Source organism: Ursus americanus, chromosome 6 (assembly GCF_024610735.1).
Source record: "Ursus americanus isolate L20-20 chromosome 6, mUrsAme1.1.p, whole genome shotgun sequence".
Taxonomy (NCBI): Eukaryota; Metazoa; Chordata; class Mammalia; order Carnivora; family Ursidae; genus Ursus; species Ursus americanus.
Window position 1 is genome coordinate 33688810 of NC_142132.1, and position 26175 is coordinate 33714984.

At 37.2% G+C, this 26175-nt stretch overlaps 1 protein-coding gene across 1 annotated transcript in view; it reads right to left on the minus strand.

The window, feature by feature from the left end:
* KIF11 (kinesin family member 11) overlaps nt 1–26175 on the minus strand; it is a 49113-nt gene that overhangs the window by 4201 nt on the left and 18737 nt on the right. The window contains exons 9-20 of the mRNA XM_045809998.2: nt 23811–23906; nt 20284–20372; nt 19372–19459; nt 18048–18236; nt 17156–17363; nt 16063–16235; nt 13396–13521; nt 12716–12874; nt 10023–10129; nt 5007–5286; nt 2154–2376; nt 67–218 (exon numbers count right to left, since the gene is read on the minus strand). Of these exons, the coding sequence (XP_045665954.1) occupies nt 67–218; nt 2154–2376; nt 5007–5286; nt 10023–10129; nt 12716–12874; nt 13396–13521; nt 16063–16235; nt 17156–17363; nt 18048–18236; nt 19372–19459; nt 20284–20372; nt 23811–23906 (1890 nt within the window). The remainder of the gene's footprint in view (nt 1–66; nt 219–2153; nt 2377–5006; nt 5287–10022; nt 10130–12715; nt 12875–13395; nt 13522–16062; nt 16236–17155; nt 17364–18047; nt 18237–19371; nt 19460–20283; nt 20373–23810; nt 23907–26175) is intronic.

Consider the following 26175-nt stretch of genomic DNA (forward strand, 5'->3'; position numbering starts at 1 on the left):
CTTCATATGAAGTTGATGACCTAAGGAGTTTATGCAAGAGTTCTAAAATTACACTTAAAATTTTACCTGACTGATGTCTTCCTTGCTGTTTTCCGAACAGTTCAGCATCATTAACAGTTCAGGCTGCTTCCTTTTCAACTGATCAAGGAGCTGTTCACGTGGTTCGGTTCTCACCAGCGTTGATGGGTAGAAGTAATTCTTCCTCTGTGGTGTCGTACCTTTAGTGGACATTACATAAATGGGAAAAAATTGAAGTGTGGGATATGAGTAAGATTTTTTTTTTTTATATTAGAATGTATACTTCCCAATGAGTCTCTGTCTTCCAAAGATCTAACCATTGCCGCACATGGGAATCAGTCTTGTTACTTGTCAGGCATAGGTTGCTTACAACTACTAGTTTCTAACTTGACAAATGATCTTAAATAGACTCAACTATTTTCAGGATTCAGCCTACCCCCAAACATGAAATTATCCATCTCTGAGGATGTACAAAAGATGGGTTGTAGGCTCTAAAAGGAATCGAAGTGTTCTGAGAAATGGCAGCATTCCTGGAATAAGAGTACAGTTTTCCCCAAAAAGATCTTGAGTAGGATAATCATTTCACTGTAAATTTGGTGGCATCTAAATATTAACCAATTACATTTCTTTTTTTTTGATGATGATGATTTTATTTATTTATTTGAAAGAGAGGGAGAGAGAACAAGCAGGGGGAGGGGCAGAGTGACAAGCAGACTGCTCACTGAGCAGAGTCCAACACAGAGCTCGATCCCAGGACCCTGAGATCATAACCTGAACTGAAGTTAGATACTCGACCTACTGAGCTACCCAGGCGCCCTCCAATTACATTTCTTTATAATGAACTCATGCTCTCATATTTTACACAAGCACTTGCCTTTTTCCTTAACATTTATATTCCTAATTTCATTGAAAAGTGGAAATAAATATTACGGGACTCTTGTGGAAAAAATAAATGAACATTCTTTAGCATCATCTCCTTTTAGAATTGCTATATATATATATATATATACTTTTTTTTTTTAAAGCTTTGAAGCATAATTTACATACCATAAAATCTACTCAGTGATTTTTAGTAAATTTACAGGGTCTGCAACCCTAAATGCAATCCAAAGAATAGTTCGATTACTCACCCTGTTAAATAGCTTGCATACCTTCTTTCATGAAGGCTACCCTAAATCATTATAGCCTAAAATGGTCTTGCCATCTGACAAAATGAGAGGTACACATAAGAAAATGCACAATATGGTGAGCTTTTTCCATTAAACTAGATTTATGTAATTACATTCCTCTACTATCTTTGGTATTAAGATGCCTTTTTACAAACTGTGCTGAATAGATGGTTGCTGGTTTTCTTTTTATTTGCTTTTAAAATATCTTCTCTTTGGGGCACCTGGGTGGCTCAGTTGGTTAAGTATCTGTCTTCAGCTCAGGTCATGATCCCAGGGTCCTAGGATAGAGCCCCATGTCAGGCTCCCTGCTCAGTAGGCGGTCTGCTTCTCCCTCTCTCTCTCTCTCTCCCCTTCCCCCCGGCTCCTGTACACTCTCTCAAATAAATAAATAAAATCTTTAAAAAAATAAAATAAAATACCTTTTCTTAAAAAAAAAAAATTCTCTCCCTCTGCCCCTCCCCACCCATCCCCACTCCTCCACTTCTGTGTGCTCTCTCTCTCAACAAAATAAAAATAAAGGGGCGCCTGCCTGGGTGGCCCAGTTGGTTAAGCTTCTGACTCTTGATTTTGGCTCAGGTCGTGATCTCAAGCCCTCCTTGGGCTCTGCTCAGCCTGGAGTCTGCTTGTTCCTCCCCCTCTGTTCCCACCCCGCTTGCACACACACTCTAAAATAAATAAATATCTTAAAAATAAAAATAAAAAAAAAATAAAAATCTTAACAAAGCCAGTTCCCTAAATATTTGTAAAAATTTATTGATTGTAATGCCCAAATTTCATGACAAGTACATGTCACCTAATCTTGATCGAAGATATTTTAGGGTTCCACCTTTTCCATCTGAGGTGACTACAGTGAGATGTAAATTCCTATCAGGCAATAGCAGGACCTGGTTTTTCTGAACATCTAGCACAGTACAAGGTTGACTTCAACTTCAAAAATATTAACAATTCTCTTTCCCTTTAAAGTACCTGTTGGGATATCCAGTTTCAGATCCTGTTGTAGAAAGCAATTAAGCTTAGTCAAACCAATTTTTATGGTTTCATTAAGTTGTAGACTTTGTGCCATTAACTTTCCTTCATCAGTAGTTATCTGACCCAAAAATATGTTACGCTGGTTCTCATTAGTTGCTTTATGTCCATTTAATTTTTCAGTAATCTCTGAACTTGCAGCCTCACAACCTTGGTTTACAACCTGTAAATGATGCAGATGAGCTTTCATTATTAAAATCAAAGTTGTGTTTTAGGCAATATATTATTTCCTCTTGAAATTTTCCATAGTAAAAAGTTTTAAAAACACATGCAAAAGTAGAGAGAATAGCATAATTAACCCCCCTGTCTTGACTACACAGTCTCAACATTTATCAACACATGGGGTATAGATCAAACAAGACTAACCAATACTGCTCCTCCTCCCATAGAATTATTTTAAAGCAAATCCTGTATCATTTCATCCATTTATTTCAGCATACATCTCTAAGAGTTAAGAGCTTTTTAAGATCACTCTCACATCTAAAAAACTTAACACTGATTTATGTCAAAGGTCTAGTCAGCATGCAAACTTCACCAATTATCTCAAATATTTTTCACAATTTGTTTGAATTTATCATTAGATTTGGTTGCTCTACCTTAAGTAGATAACCTATAATTTATCACCCAAACTGGGATACTCTTGGGGTGAAAAGGGCCATTCTTAATAACAATTACCTCCAAACAAGATATGTAAATGAGGACTCTCCCAGGCAAACTGGGTCCTAAGACCCTCTAGTCTTAACTCTTTTAATACAGGCTATCTTTCCTCATACTTTTTTAATTGTTTGGCAAGAATATTTTGTAGGTGGTGCTAAAAGCACATATGCCTGGTTCTGTCTCTCATGTTAAGATTAATCAGTTGGGGGGTGCCTGGATGGCTCAGTCACTAAGTATCTGCCTTCGGCTCAGGTCATGATCTCAGGGTCCTGGGATGGCGCCCCACATCGGCATCCCTGCTCAGCGGGAAGCCTGCTTCTCCTTCTCCCTCTGCCTCTGCTTGTGTTCCCTCTCTCACTGTCTCTCTCTGTCAAATAAATAAAATAAAATCTTAAAAAAAAAAAAAAAAAAGGATTAATCAGTTGGGGGACCTAGCTGGCTCAGCTGGTAGAGCATGTGGCTCTTGATCTCAAGTTTTTGAGTTCAAGCCCCATGTTGGAAGTAGAGTTTACTTTAAAAAATAAATAAAATTAAAAAAAAAAAAAGGAAAAAAAGATTAATCAGTGAGTTTGCATGTAATCACAATACTAATTATAAAGTTCTCTATCAAGGGGCGCCTGGCTGGCTCAGTCAGAAGAGCATGAGACCCTTGATCTCAGGGTCATGAGCTTGAGCCCCATGTTGGGTGTAGAGAATACTAAAAAACAAAACAAAACAAAAAACCGCACAAAACTTTTTAAAAAATAAATTAAAAACCCCCCACAGTTCTCCAACAGTTTTTATCAAATGGTATACACAGTAATTAATGTCCACGGGGATTATCTCACTAGGATTGCAAAATGATGGTTTTCAAATTCTGTCATTTCTTCTGCATTAGCTGGGGTCCTTCTATGAAACACTTTTCTTTCTTTTTTTTTTTTTTTAAAGATTTTTAAAATTTATTTATGAGACAGAGACAGCCAGCGAGAGAGGGAACACAAGCAGGGGGAGTGGGAGAGGAAGAAGCAGGCTCACATCAGAGGAGCCTGATGTGGGGCTCGATCCCATAACACTGGGATCACACCCTGAGCCGAAGGCAGACGCTTAACCGCTGTGCCACCCAGGCGCCTCGAAACACTTTTCTTCATCCACTATCCTGCTAAACCATGATAGGATTCTTTTGGCAAAGACATGTGGATGCTCAACTGTTTCCCGTTACTTACCAGTTTTCAGAATAATGCACTGCTTCCCTAACATGATCCAAAGGATCATTCTTTGCTATTCTTTCCACAAAGAATTTTAGCAAAGTCCTTTTATAACACAGAAAGAAAACCAAGCCACAAAGGGCTCATCAAGTGTTAAGATAAAGCAAACACACAAACCAAACCTATGAGATTTTTATGAATTCATAGCTTTAATATATTTAATGTATTTTAATCTACTGTAGCAATTATTCCTTTTGATACTCAAATTATACCATTTTTAAACAAAGGAGTGTCATCAGGTAGGCTCCTATGTTTTCTTTGATACAATCCCACTAATCTTTAATAGCTCCCTTACTTTCTGGTATGACAGGATGTCTAGGCTTATCTGGTATAGTTTCTGTTTAAACCTCAGCTATTTCTCCACTAGTCCTGGTTTCTTTTGGTAAAAATAGCTTATATATAGCTTAAAATACTTACTTTTTTTTTTTTAACTTATATTCTTTTACCTAGTTCCTGAGAATTTTAGCAAAGTCCTTTTATAACACAGAAAGAAAACCAAGCCACAAAGGGCTCATCAAGTGTTAAGATAAAGCAAACACACACACCAAACCTATCAAGTATCCTTTGAGCAATCAGAACAATATCCTGTATTTAAAGTAATAAGAGGTTTGAATTATATTTTAAAAAAAGGGTGCCCTTAACTGAAAGAACTAACAAGTCAAAAACCAAGGATAGACAGGGCAGATCGGACACAGGAGTTAAATAATTTCAAGCTCTAAGAGATATGTACATGAAACTAGATCATGCATAAGCATACCAACTATTATGCTTAAAATCTTAATTCATTATTTTAAAATATTATCTGTTTTGAAACCAATTCTTCGCCAAGAATATTTAATTTTCCGATTATCACTACTCTCTCCAAAGTAGGTTCCAATTACAAAGTTATTACCTCCAATAAGTTCTGAAGTTCTTCTTCCCTTTTATTTAAGCAAGATATCCACTGTTCAGAAAAAGAAAGCGTGCTTGCGTTCAGGGCCTCACATCTCTGCTCGGTCTCTTGAGATACTACTTCAAAGTTGCTACTGAGTTTATCACAATGTTTCACAGACCCTTCAACCAATTTTGTACCTTCTTGGTTAAAGTGTCTGAGTTCCTGTGATAAGCCATCACAATCAGCACAAAATTGTGTACTAAAAGAGGTTGTTTTGCTGATAATATCCTTAGATTTCCTATAGAAAAAGAGAACATTGTTAAAATGGAAAACTAAGACTCAAAAGACCTGTAACTTGCCCAAGATCACACAGTGCAAAAATGGCATATTTGGGGGCGCCTGGGTAGTGCAGTAGTTAGGCAGCTGCCTTCGGCTCAGAGCGTGATCCTGGCGTTCCAGGATCGAGTCCCACATCGGGCTCCTGCGCTGGGAGCCTGCTTCTTCCTCTCCCACTCCCCCTGCTGTGTTCCCTCTCTCGCTGGCTGTCTCTCTGTCACATAAATAAATAAAATCTTAAAAAAAAAAAAAAAAAAGGCATATTTGAACCCAGGCAGTCTGGCTCCAGAGCCCATGTTCTTAATCAATCTTCTACATTGAGAATGGATGTTTTGGCCAGTGTCTTTTCACTGCAGACTGACTTCATATCTGCCATTAAATGACCTTTGGAAATGACCTCTTTTCCATAAAACCTCTTCCAGCTCTCCTACAGATATGATGCTTTAATTTGTACCTCTTAGAATAATGACTATAGTTACTAAAATAAAATCTGCCCCTGTGTTTTATTCCTCCTACTAGATTATGTTACTTAAGGGCATCACCTGCAGCCTCTAGTCTAGTCCCTAAATTGTCCACAATCAGTCTGTCATTCTGTTCTTAAGCAGTTTTGCCTTGCCGGTGACCTTAAATAAACGGTAAAAATTATAAATGTTATAAAACCAAGTTAACTGGGGCTCCTGGGTGGCTCAGTCGTTAAGCAACTGCCTCGGCTCAGGTCATGATCCCAGCATTCTGGGATCAAGCCCCACATCGGGCTCCCTGCTCTGCGGGAAGCCTGCTTCTCCCTCTCCCACTCCCCTGCTTGTGTTCCCTCTCTGGCTGCCTCTCTCTCTGTCAAATGAATTAATAAAATCTTTTAAACAAAATTTTAAAAATAAAAATAAATAAATAAAACAAAGTCAATTATAAAGCTTTCTAATAATTGAGATTATATTGGGGTGTGACAAACTATACACCTAGCATACACAGTTCACTGCAATATAACCCTGATAGAAAACTAAAGTCCTCTCAAGACTTCAGAGTTCAACTTCAGTGAATGAAAGTTACCCTCCATTACCACTAGATGGTACACCATGCGAGGAAACCAAATGAGTAAGCAAAAAGTTTGAAAACCAAAGTTCCACTACAGGTTAAATGGAAATGATTGAAAAAGGAAAAGAAATTCAAGTGATAAGCTTGGAAACTATCAACACAAACCTAGTCTTCTCAAGGAATCACAACCTAGTTGGAAGATCAAATTTATTCATGAGTGACTACAATCCATGACAATAAGTGCCAAAGGCAGTGAGTGGGTCCCAAACTTCAGTATACATAAACCTCCACTAGATTCCTGAGCCCTACTCCTGGCTGATTCCTTTACACCGTCCCTGGACAACACTTTGAAAACCACTGGTAAAGGCAATAAACGTCAGGAAGATAGGAAAAATGGCTTGCAGACAGCTTATAATTATATCATAGTTCCTTAGCCATTTCAATCCTATTCTAGTATTCCCTTCAGAGCTATTGAAAAAGCCAGAAATCCTTAAGTCTAGACACTGGAAAAAAACATGGGGAAACACTTTCTAGACTTAGAGTCTAGAAAGAAGAGTTCAGAATGGGGAATGATAAAATGAATAGGATCAACAATAGAATCGAAAAACCTAATGATAGGAGTTAGGTAGTAAAATAGGTGATAGCCAGAATTCTAGAACAGCACTGTTCAATAGAATATGAGCCACATAATTAAAAAATTTCTAGTAGCAAAAAAAAAAAAAAAAAATCTAGTAGCCACATTAAAAAAGAAAAGAAAGCAATCATAGTAACAATGTCCTGGGTGTATATAGCATACACAAAAGCAAAATATATGAAAACAATGCGTAAGAGATGGGAAGGAAAAATTAGGAATATACTGTTATAAGGTCCTTTTATCACACATGGAACAGCAAATACTTGAAAGTGTATTAACATTATTTAAAAATGTATATCATTAATCCTAGAAAAACTACTTTAAAAAAAGGTAATTTAAAAGTATAAACAATAAGAGGTGCTTGGGTAGCTCAGTTGGTTAAGTGTCTAACTCTTGACTTCAGCTCAGGTCATGATCTCAGAGTCTGCTTAGGATTCTCTCCCTCTGACCATCCATCCTCCTACCCGCCCCACTGCCGCGCTCATGCACACTCTGTCTTAAAAAAAAAAAAAAAAGGGAAAAAAAAGTAAAAATGATAAATCAATAGAAGAGATAAAATGAAAACATAAAAACACTCAAATTAGGAAAGGAATAAAAGGAAACAAAGCACAGAATATGCAACAAAGAGAAAACAGCAAAATGGTAGATTTTAATCCAACCATACCGATACTTTATTTTTTATTTTTTTTAAAAGATTTTTATTTATTTATTTGACAGAGAGAGAGAAAGCCAGTGAGAGAGGGAACACAAGCAGGGGGAGTGGGAGAGAAAGAAGCAGGCTCCCAACGGAGCATGGAGCCCGATGCAGGGCTTCTGGGATCACACCCTGAGCGGAAGGCAGATGCTTAATGACTGAGCCACCCAGGTGCCCCCCAACTATACCAATACTTTAAATGAGAATGGTCTAAACACACCAGTTAAAAGTCATACATTGTTCAGTGTGATGAAAAAGCAAGACCCAATTACATGTTATCTGCAAGAAATCCACTTTAAATATATAGACGTAGGCCAAAAGTAAAGGGATGGAAATACATTATATGCAAATAGCAATCAAAGGAAAGCTAAGTACTTAATATTAGTTTCAGACAAAGTAGACTTCAGAACAAGGAAGATTATCAGGGATAAAATGGGGTATCACATGAGGATAAAGGAGTCAGTCCTCCAGGACGTATCAACCCTAAATGCGTATGCATCTAACAACAGAGCATCGCATATATGTAGCAAAATCATAAAACTGATGAGAAAGAGACAAATCTAAAATTGTAATTGGAGATTTCAACACCCTTCTCTTAGTATTTGAAAGAACAAATAGGCAGAAACTCAGTAAGAATACAGATGACCCAATTAACACTATCAATCAACTAGACCTAATTGACCTGTATAGAACATTTCATCCATCAAAAGCAGAATACAAATTTTTTTCATATAGGTAGCACCAAACGAAGCATATCCGAATGCAGGAGCTCTGAAAATAAAATTGTCTTTGGAACCAAAGCTCACAGAACTGGGCCAGGACCTTCACATTAATCCAAAACAAAAGTGAATGCCTGCCAAAAAAGAAGACTTAAATACGATTCTGAATCTCCTAACGTAATAACCAAAATGTTCAAGATACAATCAACATTCCAGAAAATCACAACTTGAATGAGAAAAGACAACAGGTGCCAACATTGAGATAATTCAGATGTTGGAATAATCTGTCAAGGATTTTAAAGCAGCCATATAAAAATGTTTCAATGAGCAATTAAAACACTTTTAGAAAAAATTAAAAAATCTTAGCAAAGAAATAGAGATTAAAAAAAAGAAGGAAATGAAAATTATAAAACTGAAAAACCCAATAACTGAAATAAAATACCTCATTGAATGGGTTCTACAGGTTAGAGATGACAAAGGAACATGAAGACAGTTCATAAAATGTACTCAATCTGAACAACAAAGAGAAAATAAACTATAGCTTCAGAGACCTATGGGACCACAGTAAAATATCTAACATTTGTGTCATCAAAGTCCTAGAAGCAGAGGAGAAAGAATATAGAGCTGAAAAATGTTCAAATAATGGGTGAAAATTTCCACAACTGCTGACAGGCATTAAGTGAACAGATTCAAGAATCTGAGTAAATCCAAATAGGATAGCCTCAAAGAAATATATAAGACACCATAATATAATCAAACCTCCAAAAACTAAAGGCAAAGAAAAGTACCTTGAAAGGAGCTCCAGAGAAATTCCAATTAATCATGAAGGCCAATCCCAACTGAGGGACACTGTACTAAATAAATATTCTGTGCTGTTGAAAAAGGAAAGGTCATACAAGACAAACACTATGAAACTACTCCAGATTAAAGGTGATTCAAGAGACATGATAATCAAATGCAATGTGTGATCCTAGATTAAATCCCAGAGCAGGAGGAAAATCTTTTTCTTTTCCTATAAAGAACATCAGTGAGACAATTGGCAAAATTTGAATTAAGTCTGTAACACTAGATAATAGGAGTTATCGATATTAATTTTCTGATTTAAAATAATTATATTATGGTAATATAAGAAAGTATCCTTATTTTTAGGAAATACAGACTGAAGTATGTATGTATGTATTCATTTATTAAAGATTTTATTTATTTATTGGACAGAGAGAGACACAGCGAGAGAGGGAACACCGGCAGGGGGAGTGGGGGTGGGAGAGGGAGAATCAGGCTTCCCGTTGAGCAGGGAGCCTGATGCGGGGCTCGATCCCAGGACCCTGGGATCATAACCTGAGCTGAAGGCAGATGCTTAAAGACTGAGCCAGCCAGGCGCTCCCAGACTGAAGTATTTAGGGGAAAGTGAGCATTATGACTACAACCTATGACAGCTAGTTCAGTAAAGATGTCTATATATAAAATATTAGAGGGGGCTGGGAGAATGAGAATGAGAAAGCAAACATAATAAAATGTTAAACAAGTAATCGGGTTGATAGTATTTGTACTGTTTGAAGCCTTCTATTCTGAAATAGTTTCAGGCAGAGAAAAATTGAAGAGAATTAAAAAGTGCTTACTGTTCTGTGTTTTCTTGGACGCTACTAAGTGGTTTCTGGATGTTTTCACACTTTTCTTCCAAGGCACAGAATCTCTCTGCCCAAAGATTGATTAACTGGCAAAGTTCCTATAAGAAAGGTGCGGAAGAGGAAGAGGTTGAAATTATGACACCTGAACTTTTCTTCTATATTGACATGAAGTATTTTCCTACAGCTGAGTATTATACAAATTCTTAACAAGAGAACTTAAATTCCACTTCTCATCCATAGAGGAAAGCAGTGTAAATGATATTAAAAGGATAATATTAAGGGAATTTTTCAAAAAGTAAACAATTAGCAAACTTTGCTATCTTAACTATTAGAAACAAATTACTTTCGGTGTACCTCAAAACTAAGCAAATACACCAAGATGTCCCATTATGCTCTGAGAACCACTTTGACAGGTATACAGCACCAGTTGCTTAACTGATAACACTACTAGAAGAGAAAAGTAACGGTGATAATCTGATGGGTCAAGCAGTCCAAAAATAGTATTAATTATTTAAGCTGAAACATTTTACAGTATCTAGCTGGATCATATTAATAAAATATAATTTTACCTTTGCTCATACTTGGCATCTTCAAAAACAAGTTCTTATAAGGCACAGAACACGACAGGGATTTAAACTTACAAAATGAAGAAGCTACACTAAAGGCCAAGAAAGAGCTGAACATGCACCCAGCATTCTTACTGTTCAGTCTATTAGTTGACCAACATCTCTAAAATACACATCAGCTGACAATACACACCCAAGACTGATTATGAATAAAGTCTGTCAGTATTTTTACTAGTCTCAAAGTAGAGGAAAACGCAGATATTATTAGATTTCTCTACATGTAGACAGATGTTCAGAGTTTCACATAATTGTTTTGTTAGTGCTAACTTCAAGTTCTAGAATATCTGAGAAACAGCTCACTTAATAAATTTAAATTCTGTAAAGCCAGGGAAGTCAAATCATTCATGTTAAAATACTTTTTGGATAATAGGTGTTTTGCTTGTTTTTAAACAGCTGCTTATCAATTTTAAACATTTCGAAACAGCTAATACATAAAAAGTTGATCTACCTAGAACATATGCCTGAAAAGTTATAGACAGGTTGATGCAGAGGTATGAGAAACTGCTATAATTTCAAACTGCAAGATTATGTTCTAGAAACAGAGCTACTCAAAAGCAGATGCCTTTCAGACACTATAATCACCACTACCACTCTCAGAGGATCTAAATACTCTTACGTGTTTCAAGGCCTCGGTTTCCTCATTAGAAAACTAGGCTAGTAATAGACAGGATAAGCACATATTGAGTGGCTCCAGAAACGTTAACGATTATTTTTACTAATTTGTTGTTAATCCTTTCTCCAAAAAGTTTCATGCTTATCAACTTGGGAAATGAATACTCTGACTTCAAAGAGTTATTTTAACTCTTGCCTAAAAATCTTGGATTTATTTCCTTTCTCATTTTGGATGACATGGATATGAATTCCATCTCCCTTACTTCCAAAGAAAAAGAAATCTTTATTACTCACTAAATCATGTCAATAGTTTTATTGACCAAAGGGTTCTGTCACGTAATAATTAGCCTCGTTTAATAAAACTTTAAACATTTATTACTCAGGCCTTGGGAACACCAGGAGTTGTTTTCCATATATCTGATCTTTACAGATTATGACTTCCCTGGTTTGGAGGTTTGGTTTCAGGTTTAAAGCCTAATGCAGTAAGGAACAGCTTCCATGGAGGAAGGTAAGTTGTGAATTACATTTACAATCAATCAGTAAAAACTAAGAATTGTATTAATTGGGGTGCCTTGGTGGCTCAGTTGGTTCTGCGTCCGACTCTTGGTTTCAGCGCGGGTCACGCTCTCACATGGAGCCCAGTGTGGCCTGCTTAAGATTCTCTCTTCCCCTCTCCCTCTGCTCTTCCTCCCACCATGCGCATCCATGCACTCTGTCTCTGGCTCTCTCTCTCTCTCAGAAAAAAAAAAAAGAATTGTATTAATTTGCTATAATTCAAATGTCTGACATAAATAAGACAAATTAGTGACAGGATACAGTTTATGAAAGATAGTAAGTATCCTTGTTACCCTAGAAAAATAATAATTTACCAAGTTCTACTGTAGATATATATTCATTGTAAATGCTATAACCATTTTCTTCTAATTGCACTCCCAAAGGTATCTTTCTCTAGCTTCATCTTGGTGTGATGAAAGGATGATCTTATCTTTTTTTTTTTTAAAGATTTGATTTATTATTTATTTGAGAGAGAAAGAGAGAGTGTGAGCAGGGGAGGGGCAAAGAGGGAGGGAGAGGCAGAGAATCTCAAGCAGACTCCCCTATGAGTCCAGAGCCTGACTTGGGGCTCAATCTCACAATCCTGAGATCATGACTTGCGCCGAAATCAGGAGTTGGATGCTTAACTGGCTGAGCCACCCAGGCACCCCTCTTGTTTGTCTTATAGAGCTTTAGCATAGGGTTCTAAATCTAGCAAATCCTAAAATATTAATTGGTCAAGAAAAATATTCTTAATTATTTTGTATTAATTATTGTTATAAGCAAGAGTGGTTATGGTTTTTTCAGGTTTCTAAATTAGTTCTGCAACATTCAGATTACATAACAGGGATTATCAAGTTAAAGATTATAAAATTTCCTTTTTACGTTCCCCAAATCACCTAAATGAGATACCTGTGAATGGATTTTTTTTATTGTCTTCAGGTCTTCAGTTAAGTTTTCACACAGCTTCTGTGATTCAGCCAAGGAAGAAAGTGTATTTTCTTGTAGTTCGTGTAGATTGTTACACAGTGTACTGAGAAAGCCATCCATTTCCTTTTTCTGATCTTCTATCTTTGAAGGAAAAAGTTAGTTTCTTTTAATTAAAAAAACATTTTTTTAGTTTTTTTAGTTTAATGTTGGGTTTTTTTTTTTTTTGAACACTTATGAAACAGAATACATACAAGCTAGAAAACGGTATGCAGAGAAGTCTTCCCTCTCCAGCCCCTGGAACCCCAGTTCCACTCTCAACTCCAAGAGACAATTATAATCATTTTTAAACATTCCAGAGATATTTTATGCATATTTAGGCATATGTGCATGCAATGCATGTAGACATGAATGTGCATGTCTTCTTCACCCACCCATGGTAGCATGCTATATATGATACTATGTAAACGCACACTTATCATGAAGATCATTCTCTCAATTTTCCTAGCCATGATTCTGTTGATCACATCAATGGCAGCGAGCATCCTATCTCCTCCCAAATCACAACCCATGGCTTTTGCATGTATACAGATTTGGCCACAGATTGAATTTTTTTCTTAAACAACAATTAGATTTTAAGAAATTAAGAGCATAATATTTGTTACCTTACTAGCCACTGTCAATGAAGTCTTGAAAATATGCTTTAGTTGACTGTTGATTTTCAGTATAGACACCATTGTGGGGGATAAAACTGTTTCCAGTGAAGTTAGAAGGTCAGTCTTAAGTACATCCTGGTTAAAAAGAATATTTTCACTTCCATAAACCTGGCTGGTTAAATGACAGTATCTTAAATACTTTGTTAACACATGCATAGTGAAATTCTAAGTTTCCATTCTCTAATCTTTATAGCCTATAGAGCCTATTTGTTTCTAGAGTTTCTTTTTTTTTTAAAGATTTTTATTTATTTATTTAACAGAGATAGAGACAGCCAGCGAGAGAGGGAACACAACAGAGGGAGTGGGAGAGGAAGAAGCAGGCTCATAGTGGAGGAGCCTGATGTGGGGCTCGATCCCGTAACGCCAGAATCACGCCCTGAGCCGAAGGCAGATGCTTAACCGCTGTGCCACCCAGGCGCCCCTGTTTCTAGAGTTTCTATTCATCAACAAGTTACTTAATCCTACTTATAGTAATTAAGAAAATGGTCATGTAGCATACGATAGATTCTTAACAGTCTAATGCAACAGAAGTCCAAAGAATTCAGAAGAGGGGAAAATGACAATCATTTGATAAGATTTCAGCATGCAAATAAAGGGAGTTTCTTAAAAAACTGCACAAGTACATTTTAACAAATTTCAAACAAGTTAAGGTTACTAGTCAAAAAGGCTAAGACCAAATAGCCTTCAAAGATAGGCTTTGAGCTGGAGGTATTTAACTTTGAAGACCTGGTGACATATTCTATTATATCTGAAGAACTTATCAAGGTTCTGGTTCTTGTCAAGGTATATACAAAGTTAAGAAGGTAGATTGGGCACTTTTTTTTTCTTATTAGATTGGTGATTTTTACAAAAAGGGAAAAAACTCTGACCTTAAGTTCCCTTCACTCAGGCAGGGTGAGGAACTATAAGAGAAACAATTAGTGAAGAGTGAAAGGAAAGGCAATTGGTATTCTTTCGGCAAGAAAAGATATCATTTCAACTCATGCTGTGGGAGCAGCAGTCATCCCTCAGTCATCTCTTTGACTCCAGCAGTGTTTACAAGGTGGTACAGAACTTGGTAGGAAGACATCAATAAATACAATCTTGAATTTAGTGCACGTATCAATTTCCTAAAAGGTAGTACCAACTGAGCATCTGTTAACTTTGTCAAATTTGGGTGACTGATGAAGTCTATCAAATAGTGTCATATAAGCACTGAATCTAGGCAGTGTCAACTAATATTTGCAGTTATTCACTTGGAAAATGTTCAACAAACATCATTAGACTTAAAAGGGGAGGCAGAGAAACTAAATGAAGAAAACAAGAAATATGGCCAAGGACTTCCTAGGCAAATCATACAATTACAAAATAAAGAGTATTACCCAAATCAGTTATGAAGGATATAATACTAGTATAACTGGATGAGTGGCTTCTATAGAACTATGAAAAAGAGCCTTACAGCTAAGAAGGGCTTGATCACACAGATATGACCCCAAAAATTGTCATATGTGTTTTCAGAATTCTAGCAGTTCTTTTTCTTGCACTTTTCCGTATTACCATAATTTTAAAATTAAACATCTAATAATCCCCTCTGGTTGGGTCAACTGTAACACCAGTATAACCATTCCAGAACACTTGCGGAAAAGATGATTTACCAATTTCTGAGCGAACTAACAACTCATGGGTTACCTGAACTGATCTGGTGCTAAACTTGCCCTTTCTAGTTATTAGGCTTATTAATTCCTGCTCTTAATGTTACAAGATATAAGTGAAAAGAATTTCAAATGTTGGTTAAATGCATTTGGAAGTTAATCTTTCTGGGAGAGAAAAAACAGTGGAGAGATTTGCTTTTAAAAATATAAACCTGGGGGGCGCCTGGGTGGCTCAGTTAGTTGGTTAAGCGTCTGCCTTTGGCTCAGGTCATGATCCCAGGGTCCTGGGATGGTGCCCTGCATTGAGCTCCCTGCTCAGCAGGGAGTCTGCTTCCCCCTCTCCCTCTGCCCCTACTCCCCACTGTGCTCTCTCATATGCATACTCTCTTTTTTTTTTATATAAAGTTTTTTTTTTTTAAAGATTTTATTTATTTATGTGACAGAGAGACAGCCAGCGAGAGAGGGAACACAAGCAGGGGGACTGGGAGAGGAAGAAGCAGGCTTCCAGCGGAGGAGAGATCACGCTGGGATCACGCCCTGAGCCGAAGGCAGACACTTAACGACTGCGCTACCCAGGCGCCCCATATGCGTACTCTCTTTCTCTCAAATAAATACATAAAAATCTTTAAAAACAAATTTTATATATTTATATATAAATATATAGATATAAATCTGGGGCACTGGGTGGCTCAGTCAGTTAAGCATCTGCCTTCGGCTCAGGTCATGATCCCAGAGTCCCGGGATCAAACCCCGCATTGGGCTCCCTGCTCAGCAGGGAGCCTACTTCTCTCTCTGCCCTTCACCCAGCTCATGCTCTCTCTCGCTCACTCTCAAATAAATAAAATCTTAAAATGTATACATAAATGTACTCTTAAAGTGATGTTTATAACCATGTCTGTAAAGCTTAAAATGAAAGAGCAGAAAACATTGTTTTTGAAGACTTAGCAGAGTAACACTTGAAAAATACTTTAAAATATTTACTAACAATCAATGTCTGAAGTACGGTTTTACTTTCTGCTGCTAATGATTGTTCTTTAAATATCATATTAGATATCTGAGAAACACGTATAGACACATTTTCTGGAACAGATGTGAGAGATCCAAGTGCTGTTGTAGTAATTGTGTCTAATGCAGAGACACTGGAAGACAGCAGGTTACCTACACCAAAAAAAAAAAAAAAAAGATACAAACTTTGACATAAATATATTAATACAGTTAGAAGTACTTTAAATAGGTTGAGAAAATTATATCCTCGTGGAAATTTATAATAACGAATTTAAAATAATTGGCTCATTACATCAGCTAGGGAATATTTCAAATATAAATTACTTTCTAGAGTATTCTGCAAGCACATGACATATTTGTCAGTTTATCAGACCCATCTCTATAGTTCACAGTAAACCAAGAATCACTGTGATCTCCAGCTACAGGTAATCACAGTATTATAGTAGGTAAAAGAGGTTATAAAATCAATAAACCAAACTTAAGAGTGGTTGGCTTAGAGCGACTAGACTCTAGGGGATTTTTACAAATTTTTACATTTCTATGTCTTACAAGTTTTCTATAGTGAAGATAATACTTTCATACTAAAAAACTAATACTTAAAAGTTTTTCCCTGGGTGCCTAGGTGGCTCAGTTGGTTAAGCCTCTGCCTTCCTAGGATCGAGCCCTGCATCAAGCTCCCTGCTCAGCAGTGAGTCTGTTTCTCCCTTTCCCTCTGTCCTGCCACCAGCTTGTGCTTGCTCATTCGCTCTCTCAAATAAATAAATAAAATCTTCAAAAAAAAAAAAAGAGTTTTTTTCCTCTAAATGAAGGTAACAACAATGGGTATGGTTAAAGCTTACTTTATCAAAAACAGGAGAAAAAAAAGAAAAACCTTTTTTTAAAACAAATTAAGATTTGTTTTAATTCAAAGGCAGTAAAAGCATTAATCCCTAGTCTGAACAGACAGTGTGTGCATTGGAGGGGACTAGTGACATGGTCACCTGAGTTTTTTAAGATATTAAATGATCAGTTTTGAAATTAGTTTCACACTTAACCACACAAAGACTAGAATAATTAGAAATGCTTGAGCTTACCAAACAAAGTCTTGTGAGCCTCTAGCATGGCCTTTTGTTTTGAGCTGCTATCCTTAATTAATTCTTCCATTCTACTAAACAGACTATTCAGGTTTTTGCCAAAAATATCCTGAGCTTCTGCGTTGTGCTGATCAATTGCCTTCTTACGATCCAGTTTGGAATGGAGACCAGATACATCTTTTGTAGTTTCTTCAACAGTGGTAAGCAACTATATATGATTTTTAAAAATAAATGTTGATAAGATGGGATATGACAAAAAGTCTAATGAAAATATCTGTGTTACATAGTATTTCTCCTGATGAGAACTAGTAAGTTTTAGACATTGTATCAGAACACATTTTCAATTCATGCTCATTTATCCAGTTGCCCAGAAATTTCCCCTCATCTAACAATCTAGGCAAGGAAAGTGATTTTGCCAACCTAATAATTATGCTTCCTCACAAATTCTCCTATTATGCGTTACTATTTCCTCTAACATGAACCTAATAAACAATTCTTTCAACATCTCCCATCATTAGAAGGTGCTAAATTCTTTATGACTGATTAGTTGCAATCATGACACCAAAGGGGAAATATTGCATCATTGTTCTCAATGTCCCTAAAGTACATTCAAATCCTTTTCTATATACAAAACTTCAGGAACGGTTTTTTCTTAAGTCAGAAACTCTAGTGAGGAAAATTCAGATGAAATAGTAAAATAATGTTCTTTAAATTGGCAGAAATATCATTTGGGGTGGATCAATAGAATTTCACAGTTAATGCTTAAGCAAAGAAAAGTTACTTCTACCCATTCTCTAATTTCTACTTCTACACATTCTCTAATTTCTAATTTTCTCTAATCTCTAACTTCTAATTTCTTCAATGCAAGTACAAATCAAAACAAAAGACAAACCCTGCTGGCAGCATCATGAAGTTTCTCCTCAGTACTTTCCAAAGCTGATGTAATATACTCTTCTTCAACAAGTTGTAATTTAGTTTCTTGTAAATGTTTCTGAGTGGTTTCAAGTTCCTGTGTCTTATTTTGCAGGTCAGATTTACACTGGTCAAGTTCATTTTTGTTGTCCATAAACAACTCTGTAACCTACATATAACATATAAACATTTTTTTAAGAATTACAAAATGCTGAACTGGTTGCTGAAACGCCTGGCTAGTTCATAATATAATAAGACAAGAATCAAACAAATTATTTCCATGCAAAAGTTGTGACAAGTTGTAACAAGTTACCAGGTAGGTTAGTGCATTTTATATAGTATCTGGTCTCTTTCTATAAATTCATTAAAAACTTTGAGATTAAATAACAGGTCTAGTGTAGTGGTGTTAGCTCTTCAGGTTCCTTTCAACACTGACAATGTGAGGATGGCACAGAAAGGTCACGTCTCGCCACCTTAGTTATTCAACATCTGGTTTCTCCTAACATCTGCATTCCCTCATCTAATACACATGTTAATGAAATCAGTCATTAATAATGAATGTCTCAGCATTCATTATTTAGCTTTAACAATAAAACCACACAGTTCAGTTAATTTCTTATAGTGCTGCCTTAATGTGTCAAAATAGACAGTTTCTTCATCATCGATTATAGTAAAATTAGGATACAACTTAATTTTAGTATAAGAGTCAGCAAGAAAAAAAAATCTTAAAAAAAAAATATTGGGGGGGGGCTGGCTCAGTCGGTAGGGCACATGACTCTTGATCTCAGGTTTGTGAGTTCAAGCCCCACACTGGGCATGAAGCCTATTTAAAAAAAAAAGAAGTGGCTTGTCTGAACTGAGATATACAGATGAAGCACACATGGGATTTCAAGACTTAGTACAAATTAAAAGAATGTTAAAAAAAGGGGGGGTAGGGGTGCCTGGCTGGCTCAGTCTAAGTAGAGCATGAGACTCTTGATCTCAGGATTTTGGGGATGTTAAGTTCAAGCCCCACAATGGGTGTAGACATTACTTAAAAATAAAAAATCTTTAGAGGCATCTGGTTGGCTCAACCAGTGAAGCATGCAACTCTTCATCTCAGGGTTGTAAATTCAATCCCCATGTTGGATGTAGAGATTACTTAAAAATAATAAAATCTTTAAAAAATAAAAATAAATTAAAAATCTTAAAAAAAATCAGGTCCCTCAAGTTCTGAAATTTTCTTTTAATATTTGCTTTTCATGTAACATGTAGTACTGTTTTGTTTTGGGTTTTTTTCATTCAATACTGTTTTAAATGCTTACCCTACTTAGCTCCTCCTCAACGGCACCAATTTTTTCAATCAATTCTACAATCTGTTCCTCTTGAACAGTTAGTTTTCCACTCATGGCTCTAAAATAAAGGTTAATATGAAGTTAACAGTTAATATTTTTTTCTAATTCCTTTAAGACTTATTCTAATAAACCTGTGGCAGTTACACATCATCTCTACCATTTATCACTATGATGATGATGCCTAAGTGTCAATAAGCAACGAATACAAGTTACCGAAACCGAATGTATTCCTTGTCCTTGTTTTATAAATGGACTATTCTTCTTGTGACCTCCATTTTGAAACTGAGAATCCCTACCTATGAGGGAAAAAAGCATGTGTATGTATAAAATTTGAGAAGCTACAAAGCTGACAAAGGACTGTAACTCACTAACGTAGAGATAGGGAGGGATACAACCTAAGTGTCTGCAATCAGGAATATGGAGTATAAATAGGACCCACAAAATCCAAGAAAGGCTTGGGACATGAAGGCATCAGGTGTCACAGGAGGAAGGGGTGAGATAAGGGGCTAAAATGGAGAAGTGAGTTAAAGTATATATACAAAGCAATTATACCTCCTACCCCCTGCACACATACCCCAACACACACCACCACTGATGTTTTACTAAAGTTATGCAAGAGGTAATGAATGGGGAAAACATGTGACCTCTCTATTTTTCTTGCAACTTCATGTGAATCTATAATTATTTAAAAATTAAAGTTTTTTTAAAATTTTTTAACTATTTGATAACTACCTGTTAATGTCAAAAGAAAAAGAAGCATTTACAAGAAAGCAATAGATATAAAGATTTTAGTTACTGTCACATAAGTAAATTTTATTTCAAATACCTTGTTATCAGAAAATGATTATGCTTGGAAATTGATTTCCATAGCCAAGGTCTTACCTAAAATTTTCTTCAGAAATGTATACCCCATTTTTCTCACGGGCTGCGGCAAGATCCCGTTTCAGTCGCTCTATCTCTTCTGTATATTCCTACACAAGAAGAGCATTGTAGAACATTGTAGGTGTCAATTTAGCATTTAACTTTTTTTTCATTCATTTTGGGGAGGATATGTAACATATAAAACATGCACTTAGCCCTTTCATGTTTTTTAAAGCATGAAAAAGAATAAAAAGTCATAATACTTTTCATTCAATATTTATCTGTTTAGAATAGAGTCTTTCAACATCTTAAATAAATAAATAAATTCTTCAAAAAAAAAAAAAGCCATATAAAGAACATAAACTACAGACTGGGAGAAAATGACTGCAAACCACATTTGTGACAAAGGACAAGTATCTAAAACATATTAAGAACTTTCAAACCACAAAATTTTTAAAAATCCAAATAGCAGGGAGCCTGGCGGGCTCAGCCAGTGCAGCGTGTGATTTTTGATCTCCAGGTTGTGGGTTCAAGCCCCACGTTGGGTGTAAAGATTACTTAAAAACAAAATTCTTTTTAATTCCTTTTTTTTTTTAAAGGCGGGGGGCAGAGGGAGAAGGAGAGAGATCCTAAACAGGCTTCACACCAAGCTCAGAGCCCAAAGCAGGGCTTGATCTCACGACCCTCAGACTGAGACCACGACTTGAGCCAAAATCAAGTCAGACACCCAACTGACTAAGCCATCCAGGCGGCTCCCCCCAATTTTTTTTTTAAAGATTTATTTATTTGAGAGAGAGACAGAGAGAGAGCACAGAGGGAGAGAGAGAGAAGCAGACCTATATAAGGCTCAATCCCAGGACCTTGAGATCATGACCTAAGCCAAAATCAAGAGTCAGATGCTTAACCAACTGAGCCACCCAGGCACCCCCCAAACTTTTTTTAATAAAAGTATTAAAAACCCAATTAGAAAATGGGCCTAAAGACATGAATAGACATTTCATCAAAGAGGATATGCAAATAGCAAATAAGTACATGAAAATATGCTCAACACCATTAGCCATTAGAGAAATGCAAGTTAAAACTATAGTGAGATATTTAGCACCTATTATATTCATCAGAATACCTAAAATAAAAAATAGTTACAACACCAAATGCTGGTGAATATATGGAGTAACTAGATCACTCCTACATTGCTAGTGGGAATATAAAATGGTACAGCCACTCTGGAAAACAGCTTGGCGGTTCTTTAAAAAAAACTAAATATTCAGTTACCATACCCAACAACTTACACTCCTGGGCAATTATTCCAGGAAAAATGAAAATTTATGTTTACACAGATACCTATAACCAAAATGTTTGCAGTTCTACTTATAATTGTGAAAACCTGAAATCAGCCAATATGTCATTCAACAGGTAAATGGTTACACAAACTATATGTATGATATATACATACCATGGAATACTACTCAGCACTCAAAAGGAAATACCTACCAATGTGCGTAACTCAGGTGAATCTCTAGAAAATTCTGCTTAGTAGTGAAAAATGCAATCTTGAAAGTTTACATACTGTGTGATTCCATTCAGTAACACTTTGAAATGGGAAGAGTTTAGATATAGAGCACAGATTAATGGATATCTGAGATTAGGGAGAGGAAGTGGGAGTAGGAAGGAAGTGATTATAAAAAGGCAATATGAGGGACCCCTATGGTGATGGAACTGCTCAGTATCTTAACTACGGTGGTTGATCCACAAACCTACACATGTGACAGAATCGTACAGAACTAAATACACACACGCATAAATAAGTACAAGGAAAACTGAGGAATAAGATGAATAGACTGTTATTAATGTCAATATTCCTGTGGTGATACTCTACTGTAGTTTGACGAAATGTGCTAAGGATCTTTCTGTATTATGTCTCTCAATTATCTCGATGAAAACTTCAATTAAAAAAAAAAAAACCCAGGGCGCCTGGGTGGCACAGCGGTTAAGCATCAGCCTTCGGCTCAGGGCGTGATCCCGGCGTTGTGGGATCGAGCCCCACATCAGGCTCTTCCGCTATGAGCCTGCTTCTTCCTCTCCCACTCCCCCTGCTTGTGTTCCCTCTCTCGCTGGCTGTCTCTCTCTCACATAAATAAATAAAATCTTTAAAAAAAAAAAAGAAAGAAAAAGAAAAGGAAGACAAGCCAGACTGGGAGGAAATACTTACAAATCATCTCATAAAGGCTTGTACCTGAAAGATATGAACAACTCTTTACAACCTAATAATAAGGGACGCCTGGGTGGCTCAGTCAGTTAAACGTCTGCCTTTGGCTCAGGTCATGATCCCAGGGTCCTGAGATTAAGCCCCACATGGGGCTTCCCTGCTGAGCGGGAAGCCTGCTTCTCCCTTTCTCTTTGCCCCTGGCCTCCACTCTCTCTATCTCAAATAAATAAAATCTTAAAAAAAAAAAAAAAAAAAACCAACTTAATAATAAGAACACCAACTAAAAATTGAGCAAAGAATTTAGATAGAACTTTCACAAAAAAGATATACAAACAGATAATAAGCATGTGAAAAGAAGTTCATTATCACTATTCATTAGGGGAATGCTAATTAAAACCACGCTGAGGGTACAATTATACACTTATTAGAATGGCTAACATTAAAAAAAAACAGACTATAACAAGTGTTGGAGAGGATGTGGAGAAACTGCAACCCTCACACATTCGCTGCTAATGAAAATCTAAAGTGGTACAGCCACTTTGGAAAACAGTTTCTTAAAGAGTTAAACATAAACTGTGCAACACAGAAATTAAACTGCTAGGTATCTACCTAAGAGGAATGCAAATACATCAACACAAAGATTTATATGCTAATGTTCATAGCAGCAGTATTGTTAATAATCCAAATGTCCATCGACTGGTGAATGGATAAACACGATGTGTTATTATCCATTTAATGGAATACCATTCAGCAATAAAAAGAAACAGTCTATTAATACATGCTACAACATAGATGAAGCCCCTATGTTATGCTAAGTGAAAGAAGCCAGATGCAAAAGATTAAATATTGCATGATTACATTTAAGCAATGTCTGGAAAGGGCACATCTACAGACAAAAAGTACATCAGTGGTTTACTGTTTGCAAAGGGGCAAAGGGGAACGTTATAGTGATAGAAATTTCCAAAGCAGATTGTAGTGATGTTGCACAACTCTATAAATGTACTAAAAATCATTGCATTGTAGGCTTACAATGGAGTGTTATGGAAATTATACCCTAATGTGTAGTAATTATACCACATTAATGTATGGTAATTATATCTTAAAGCTAGAAATAAATAAATATTCAAAATGTAAATAATTGCAAATTTTGCGGACTTAATAGAGCTGGTAAAGTCACCATATTAGCATTAGAAAAAACATTTTAATATATTAGGTAGTTAATTAAAATCATTAGATGAAAAGACTCACCACAAGGAAGTGAACAAATCTTTTAACAATTATCTATTTCAGTCCTTATTTTCACATTTGTCAAACAGTACATTGCTCCACAAAATTCAGTTACCTTAATAAGAGCTCTTTTGGTGAGTTTCTGGTTAACTTCAGGCTTATTTAGTATATTCTTTGCTCTATGAGCATATTCCAATGTACTCAGTGTTTCCTATGAAGAAAAGAAAATGCTAATTACTAAAGATATAAGAACAATGTAGTTCTGTTTTCTAAAATGTACTATAAAATAACTTACAAGAAAAAAAATAACTTACAGAAAATAATTTATGGTTATATCTAACCTAAAAATCTATCACCCACTAGGACCACTATACCCAATCTTTACAAGGAAGTTTGTTCAAAACATCCTTTCTCCCCTTCTTTCCAACTTTCAGGGTCTTCTTAGGGCAAATTATCATAAAGTTGAAGACCCCTCCCCCCTGCTTATGCACACACTCTCTCTCTCAAATAAAGAAATAAAATCTTAAAAAAAGAGAGGGAGGAGTCCAAGAGGCAGAGGAGCAGGAGGCTTAAATTTCATCTGGTCCCAGGAACTCAGCTAGATAGCTATTGGACCATTCTGAACACCTAACAAACTCAACTGGAGAATGAAGAAAAGAATAGCAGCAACTCTATGAACAGGAAAGCGACCACTTTCTGCAAGGAACCCAGTTTAAAACAGGAGTTGAGCTCCAGCTTGGCGTTCCAAGATGGCGGAGGAGCAGGAGACCTAAAGTTCGTCTGGTCCCAGGAATACAGCTAGAGAGCTACCAAACCATTCTGAATACCTATGTACGCAACTGGAGAATGAAGAAAAGAGTAGCAGAAACTCTATGAACAGAAAAGCGACGACTTTCTGCAAGGAGGAGAAAAGATGGCGGAGGAGTAGGAGACCCTTTCTCAGCTGGTCCCGAGTCGAGCTGTATATCTACCAGACCATCCTGAAAACCCACAGAATCAGCCCGAGACACAGGAAGATACACCTGGATCCTTACAAACGAACATCTCCAGTGCTGAGTATTGAGGTACGAAATGGGGAGCTGTGAATCCGCGCACAGATATAGGAAAATAAACAGAAGGGGGAGGGAGCCTCTGCGCTCGGGGGCTGGGAAGCAGTAGCCACCTGCACTGGGGAGCGGGCCAGACTCGTGGACCGGCACCCGTGAGAGAGCAGACTGAGACCGTGAGCCTGGGAATGCGCGCGACCAGATTGAAAACCGGAGCTCTGGAGCGCACACTCGAACTAGACTGAAACCGAGAGCTCGGGAGTGCGCACAACCAGACTGAAAACCGGCGCTCCAGAGCGCACGCAAACCACAGTGAAACAGGGAGATTGGGAGCGCGCGCGGGAACTGGGGGCAGCTAGCGGTATTAGAAACACAAAGGACAGAAACGAGCCGGCCCTGGAAGTGAGGGCTGGGACTCGGGCTGTGGGGTGCACATCCTGGGATGATGCAGGGTTTTTAGCAGCACTGACAGAAACAGAGTTAAAGTGGCCAAGAGAGCTCAGTGGAGAGCGAACTGCGATCTCTCTGTTCTGAGACAAAGGCTAGGATACGCCCACTGCTGCTCTGACTCTCAGAAGAGGCACAGAAAACCACCTGGGAAAGCCGCCAGAGAACAAAAGCCCGGAAATACCGGCTCACATTGTGCCCATCCCCATCCCCCCTCGCAGGGGACGGGGCAACTCTACCCAAACAGAGTTGCCTGAATATCAGCGCGGCAGGCCCCTCGCCCAGAAGGCAGGCTGAAAAATCAGGAAGCCGACATCCCTAAGGTCCCTATAAAACAAGTGCACACTGCCTGTGTCCTGGTCAATAACTTGGTCCCTGGGCATCCCCGCAACCTCTCCTCCTGAGAATAATGAGGAGGAGAAATCCCCCCCAGCAAAGAAAAGATAATGAGTCTGTGGCCTCTGCCACAGAACTGATGGATATAGATATAACCAAATTGTCAGAAATGGAGTTCAGAGTAACAATGGTCAAGATGATGTGTAGGCTTGAAAAAACAATGAATGAAAATATTAATGAGAATATAGAATCTCTAAGGGCAGAAATGAGAGCAAGTCTGGCAGAAATTAAAAATGCTATGAATCAAATGCAGTCTAAACTAGACGCTCTGACAGCCAGGGTAAATGAGGCAGAAGAACGAATTAGTGAATTAGAGGATGGGATGGTAGAAGAGAAAGTTAAAACAGAAACTTGCCTCAAAAAAATCCAATCTCAAGAATGTAGATTACGGGAGATTACTGACTCAATGAAATGTTCCAATGTCAGAATCATCGGCATCCCTGAGGGGGTGGAGAAAGAGAGGTCTAAAAGAGATATTTGAACAAATTGTAGCTGAGAACTTCCCTAATCTGGCAAAGGAAACAAGCATTCGTGTTCAAGAGGCAGAGAGGACCCCTCCCAAGATCAATGAGAACAGGCCTATACCACGTC